The 7,070-nt window shown below is 41.6% G+C and overlaps 1 protein-coding gene across 1 annotated transcript; it reads right to left on the bottom strand.

Moving 5' to 3' along the window:
* Nucleotides 1–4,138: 4,138 nt before the first annotated feature.
* On the bottom strand, nucleotides 4,139–6,767 carry LOC105034252 (transcription factor DIVARICATA). Its single transcript, XM_010909323.4, has 2 exons — nucleotides 5,615–6,767; nucleotides 4,139–5,278 (listed from the first exon to the last, which is right to left on the bottom strand). Exons 1-2 carry the CDS (start codon nucleotides 6,040–6,042, stop codon nucleotides 4,810–4,812), a joined length of 897 nt encoding a protein of 298 aa, XP_010907625.1. The 5' UTR covers nucleotides 6,043–6,767; the 3' UTR covers nucleotides 4,139–4,809.
* Nucleotides 6,768–7,070: the final 303 nt, after the last annotated feature.

Here is a 7,070-nt window from a genome sequence, read left to right as displayed (position 1 = left end):
ACAGGATCATGCCTTAATACTGTGCACAAAAATTTTATCTGTTGTGGTGCGATGCTACTGAGAGATTGCAAATTTGGAAGTTGATGTTTCAAGATACAGTTGCATAGGAACCTCTGTTATACTACTGAGAACAACAAGCTTCGTCCTGTTTTCAGATTTTCAGCAGCATTGTTTACTTTCTTATGTCCTTGTGCAAGGTTTTCGGTTGTGTAAAATTAAACTACACTCTGAGTTTGTATGTATCTTGGGGGTTCTGATTAACTATCCTGTTTTGTTTGGTTCATGGGGAAAACAAATGTTTGCTCTCCTTGTTGTACATTCTTTTACTACTCCCTATTAATAAAATCTAGGTGGCTGTCTTGCCTCCTATTACACCAAAAAAAAACAGAATATTATGCTATTTTCCTATCACTTCAGTTTTGTGCTCGTAGATTTTGTATTTGAGCATGTTCTTCTGGAACACAGTTATCACTTCAGTTTTCTTTTTGATTTTATGGCCTAACAGTCCAATCTTGTTACAAACTAGAATTTCTGAGACCTATATAATGTTTGCTCAAATATTGCATACATGAGAATGAATTAGAATATATATGTAAATGATTGGGTGGATCCACAGTTGGCTAAAAATTTTCGAACATGATATGGAATGAATTATCAGAAATGAATTATCTGAAGACGTCTGTATGTCTGTAAACATCTGAATTTTGGAAGATTGCTTTGCTAATAATTATATGTTGCACGGGGAGTAAAAATAACAGTTTGAAGAAATTTATTTGACCATCTTCCATCTAAAGGAACCAACTGAGATATCTACAGGAAAACAAAAGAATCTACACACTATCCCTTTCGTCAACTTGCAAAAAGCAAATGATATATCACGATGAAAGATTGTTTCGTAGGAATAATGCCATAAAGATCGGTACAACGTATACATGAAAACAGCAATGACATGTTATCTTGGTTGAAGTGGTGGCAGGAGATGTTTGTAGTCATGGTTGGTTAAACAAAGGGTAAGCTTAATTTGAGGTCATATCTCTTCAAACTAGCTATAGAAGATGAATTTGCCTTTGCTATTTGATAAGGTGGACAATAAGGAAGAAAGGTGCTGATAAGAGGCTCATTGAAATTGTTGATGACCTGTATGTTTGTGATGATGACAGGCATTAAAAGTAGGGGCGAGCTAATTAAATGTTAGTATGCTCAGCTAATTTTTGGAGATATTGTCTGTGACTTCATGTAAACCTAGAAGCCAATGCCAAAATTTCAATCTTGGGACCTCCTATTTTGTGCTTATTGATTTTTCTTTTATTTTTTTTATTATTTTTTTTTTTTTTAAATGTTGACTATAGGAGCAAGCAGTGCCGAAAGGATGCTTTGAATTTTTCGTTTTCAGTCGCGACTACTCTGGAAGCTCTTATAGAAGCAACAGGAACGAACAAGAGTTAAAATGGGAGGAATACTCATCAATAGCCACCTTCCTGGATCAAGCACACTCAATTTCAGTTGTTGTCATTGAGGTGGTTCTCTGTGCACAATCTTTTGAAGACAATCAGAGCACGACACTCCTTCTAACGGTTGTGACAGGACATCTCTAGTAGCTAGCAAAGTAACCACTTTGGTGATTGTGATATCTGGAAGACCTTTAAGTTTTGAGCCAAATTTATGGGAGAAGACAGGTAGGTGCTCTTGATGCTGCTTGGCTAACAGGGAGCGAGGTGTGGGGAATAACTGAGGTTCTGTTTGGAGATCATGAGTCAGAGGGGTTAAATCAGCTGCAAATGGAGATTTTCAGTTGGATTTGAGCTGTGTCAACGTTAGCTGGTAACAATTTTATGTAAAAGTTTGTATTACGATCAATCCAAAGGCTGGCTGGCCCTCGGTCGTAACATATATATCTCAAATTGTGTCTGAGCTGATTATGTTTGCATTGTAATTAGTAAAATTTACCAAAGTTCATGCCTTCTGATTCCCCTTTTCCTTGGAACGTATGAATTTTTTTTTTCCCATTGCGAGTCGAGATGCCCTGTACTGGGATGCTTAAAAATTTCATGCATCGCAAACGTTGGTTTATGGTATTGAGTGGTAGGCCTTTGCAGGCATCACCAGATTTCTCTTATTGGCCAATGGAGAAAGTAGAGAAACTCGTGTCCCTCCACCCGAGCTCTAAATTCTCAATCATATATAATCGGCCTAGCCCATTCGAAGAGCTTGGAATCAGAATAAAACATAGAGTTAGGAACAAGAAGAGTATGGAGAGGTGTTAGACCATATAATGGTCGATCAAACTAAACTAGAATAAAGTGGAACACCAAGTGCTTTTCTAATGCAAGTTGCAGAAAAGGATGCAGCATCTTTCCAAGAGAAAGTGGGCGGTATTGTCATTTACGTTGGAAAAGCGAACAGGGAAGACCACTTTGCTCATGTTAGCAGTGAATCTTCTTTTCATTGCCCAACTAGTGGGGCCTAAATTTGCAAGTGACTCGTCCCGGCACACCTGCACTTTCTGATAGTTGCAGCCACAGCAGCAATGGCAGTTCCAGCAGTAATAGCAGTGGCGGCAGCAATAACAACAGCCACGACGACAGCAGAACCCGAGCAAAAAAAAAAAAATTTTTAAATAGAAAGAAAAGAAAAGAAAAAGAGGAACCAAAGGAACATTAACCACCACCATCACCACCTCCACAGCCACAGCAGCCATGGGTTCTACTTTATTCTTGCTGTCGCTATTGGAACAGCCAAGACAATTAAGAATCGCCAACAGCAGTGAGCAGCAATTCTATAAGATAATGGTGGAATCGACATTAATTCGTCTAAAGCCCGGTGGAACCAATTGGAGCATTTAGGTCGGCAAGCATAGATGGTATATGAGACATGCAAATCCAAAAGATCGGGTGATTGGTCAATGGGATGATGACAAATGGACGGAATGTTGGGTGGTGCATCGAGTAGGATTTCACTCGCCTCCAATTCACAGGTTCCACTTGACCCACAATAATTTGGAAAGTTGGGCTTTCAAGGTTCCTAGATTCTTAAAGACCGACTTCACAACCACGGAACGACGAAAGAAAGTTTTCTAATCATAGACGGCAGCGTGAGGTTCGCTAATTAATTCTCACATGCAGCTGTCCATCATTAGGTACAGTATATATATAATTATTTTACAACATACTTGAGTTATCTGCTCGAGGAACAAATGTAACCACTAATTAGATTAGATTCATATTCCAGTTTAGAAGGAGCTGAAAGAACATTTGAGGCCCGGAACCCACAGCGAAGCTACCTTGGTACTAAGTTACATGATAAGCTGAAGCGTCTTAGTTTTAAAAAGCCGTATTTCTATCGTAATCATGATATTGAATACAGCATTCAGTTGGACAATTTGCCTTTATTTTCATTGCATGCATACATACATGTCTGTAGAGACTCGGAAGATCCCCCTACGTTGCCCCAAGTCTAGGACACAAGCAAAAAGGGCACAATACACCGCTGTGGTAATATCTGGTGGTGGTGGGCGCTTATCCACTTGCATACAGATGGAAGAGATCAACTTGCGTCCCAGGGTACCTTCCCAAAGGAGATAAAGAGCGGAACCAGTAAAAGGATGGATGAAGCATGAGATCCTTAGCAAGTGGAATGCAGACTCAGCACCAACTATTTTTAATGGTCGAGCTCAGTCAGCAGTGCGTCACATTAGAGGATTAAAACGGTAAAGCTAAGGACTACCGAGACAGATCTCTATACACTGGTCGCATTCCATTCAAAGAGAGCAATCAGAAGCAACAGGGGAATCAAATATGGATGCGCCTCAGACAAGTCGAGCAATGCACGCGTGTACAAACAAGTTTAGCATTTGGTCAGAGCCTCCAGCTTTGCACAAAACCTCATGGAAACTGTAAATTAATCAGGAAATCATTGCCGTAGAAAACTTCAGGGGTTACTGTAAACAATGACTGGTGAACTGGAAGTGCTTTGCAAATTGGTAACCACTCGAAAGATAAAGTGCAGATCGCAGTAAAGAATCCAACGAAATAGGAACTCGAATCTTTTACCAGAAAACATATTTATGATTGTTTCCTGTCTCACTTACAAGAGAGCCAAAGAAAGGAATGCATTGCATAGATATGAAACTACAAAGAAATGAGGCAAGGGTCAATGAGCCATGACCACTGCAAATATATATGACAGATAATACATATGACAGATGAAATAAGAAATAGTAACATGGAAAGCTAATTAGCAATAATTTGTCCATGGATCTTTACATCACAACAGCTTACATACGGACCTGCTTAAAACATCGGAGAGACAAGCAAGCAGACTCTGGCCTTCAATTCACACCTCAAAAATCGTACCATGAAGCACGCGCACACTCCACAAATTTGAAATTAGCTTTCTTCTGGCCAGCACCCGAACAGGAATTGCGGATCTCTTGGAACCCGAGCGCTCGACAAGGAGAAGCCTTTCATAAGGGGTATGGTACCAGCACAAGTACGGAGCAGTCTAAGCTAAAGACTATCGGACGACATCAAATTAATGCCTTGTTGCTAGAACATTCTCGAGTTCTATATCCTAGAACATGGCAAATTCTACAAAGAAGAAAACAAAAAATCGTAAGGCCCATCTAAGAAAATATGAGTATCGACAGATTGACAGCACCGAAAACACATTCTTGATCATCCCATTTCATCCTCAAAGTCCTGAATTTAATGACCTGAGTAACCCCATCCCCTCCACACTCCACCCTGCCCACCCCAAAAGATGTCCATAGACAATTTACTGTCTCAGGACGACATAATATTCTACATTTTGTTATCCATGAGCATGCATTTGAAATAGCATGTTTTGGTCGTTGATCATAGAATCTTGAAGATTGCCTCTTTGAGCTGGTAATTTCATCCCATAAGAAGTAACTTCATAAGGTGGCTGCATAAACTGATTACCATGTGCCGATGGGCTAAAGACACTGGCTGCTTCATTAGGCTGATTCGAATCAACTATCACCGAGAACTGGTCAGAGATTGCAGTGTTAACAGCTGAACTCGATCGCATCGAAAGCACGGATGACTGAGATGGCGAGGGAGGCCCATTGCTCGGCAAGTTGGCCGTCGTGATGTCATGGATGCTGGACCTCCTCCTATCTTTTCCACCTGAACTGAGCCTGATGAAATACTTCTGCGCATGGCTAGCCACTTGGGTAGGTGTCCTGGTGAGGACAAAATTCCGTGATATGTTTCTCCAATCCCCTTTCCCATATTTTTGGAGACCCAGCAAAAAAAACCTGCAATAAGTCCCACAAAAACTTTCACCATCAGCAAATATCCACAACGAACAATCCCGGAAGCAAACTAAGCTGGTAGCAGAACCAACAATAAACAGACAGGACATAATATCCTGTTTTGCCTGTTAGATGATATTTCTTCTTGTATCTGAATCAAAACATACATGGATTATCAACTGCACATCATTTTAATTTCTTAATTTCTAAAAAAAAAAATCTAATTAAAGATGGCGATGTTTATTTAACCATGGTGTAGGATCTTCTTAATAATAATAATAAAACACACATATGTAATCTTCTTAAAATGCCAAACGGGTTTTTGAACGGGAAATTTACTTGTGCTCCTCTTCAGTCCACGGGACTCCTTTCTTCCTCTCCTGATCGAGCCTTCCTCCTGACCTCTTTGCACCGACGCAGTAGGATGGCTTTGACCCTTCATACCCATGGCTGTTCTCCCAGTCCAACGTAAAAGACGAAGAGCTGTAGCCAGGGAATGGGATCCGCCCAGATTCTATCTTGCTCACGTCGTCCTCCAAATCCTTGTAATGGGTGATGATATCCTGCACCGACTTCCCCGGGATCATGGCCGCCACCATCTCCCATCGCTCAGGGGTGTCCCTGTCGAAGTGCGCCAGGGCATCCTCGAAGAGCTTGTTCTCCTCTTGTGTCCAATTCCCGCTCCTCTTCGGGCCAAGAAGCCAACTTGAGTTGGGGAAGTACGGGGTCGTTGGAGGAAGAACTTCCATCCAGGAGTTCGTCACCATCTCCAGGTCTTTCGAAACTTGAACGGCTATTTTTGGGATGGTAGAGCAAACAGAGGGCAAATCCAGCACAAGGAACGGGTCGAGTTATATTGTTTTCCGAAAGGAATCAGAACAGATACCTACCCCTCCAAAACCGAGGAGAATCTGAAAAGGAGAAAGCTTGAGGAGAATACTCCAATTCAAGAACACCCTTTTTTTATTTTTTTTTTTTGGAAACAAGCAAAGAGACGACGACGACGTCGACGACGACGACGACAGCTAGCAAAATCGGAATTTGAAGCCCAAAAGATGGACCCTAGAGCTGGCCATAGCCATCAGATCCGATGCCCCAATTCAAGAAGAATCAAAGAGAGTGGAAGCCAATCCACATGGAATCCAAAAGAGCAGAGCCCGGAACAAGCAAGAAACTTGGAGATCGAGAGTATCTATGACATGAGGCTTGTATAAATTGCTAGACCGCAAACCCCTGTAAAACCCTGGACCACCCACCACCAGAGAGTTTTCGATCAGCGTAAAGGAACAGAGAGCAGCGATCGAGTAGAGATGAGGCAAAAAATCGATCTTTCGAGGAGAAGAAGCGGATAAAGAGGCAAAAGAGCTATCTTTGGATGGGATAAAAGCGAGCAAAAAGACGGAACGAGAGTTAAAAAAAAGAAAGGGGACGGGAGAGGGGGAGACGAGAGAGAGCGCGCGCGCGCTAGAAGAACGAAGGGATCTGAACACCGACCTATTCCTCTCCCCTGGCTCTCTATTTTATTTTCTCTATCCTGTGTAGAGATCTAAAAACGGAAGAAATGGGAGAGGACGGAAGGAAGGCTGTGATTGGACCGTGGTGGAGTCTGTGGCCACTCAGCCATAGAAAAGTTCTCTCCCCGCCCCCCGTCTGTTTTATATAAAGAAGAAGGGAAGGGATAATTATTTATTCCAGGGTGATGTGACCCAGGCTCTGTTTCGAAAATAAAAAGAAAGACCGGAGAATAATCATCAAACTGGTTGTTTGGTGGACTGAGTTTATATGGTTTTAGTTA

The sequence above is a fragment of the Elaeis guineensis genome, chromosome 10 (assembly GCF_000442705.2).
Source record: "Elaeis guineensis isolate ETL-2024a chromosome 10, EG11, whole genome shotgun sequence".
Classification (NCBI taxonomy): Eukaryota; Viridiplantae; Streptophyta; class Magnoliopsida; order Arecales; family Arecaceae; genus Elaeis; species Elaeis guineensis.
The sequence above is the reverse complement of the archived record's forward strand: the minus strand, read 5'-3'. Positions and strand labels throughout refer to the sequence as shown.

Excerpts from the sequence above, each read along its gene's own strand:
- LOC105034252 (XM_010909323.4), bottom strand. The coding sequence starts at position 6,042 with ATGGTGACGAACTCCTGGATGGAAGTTCTTCCTCCAACGACCCCGTAC. Across the intron at positions 5,279-5,614 it reads TGGACTGAAGAGGAGCACAA|GTTTTTTTTGCTGGGTCTCC; the intron begins GTAAATTTCCCG and ends GACTTATTGCAG.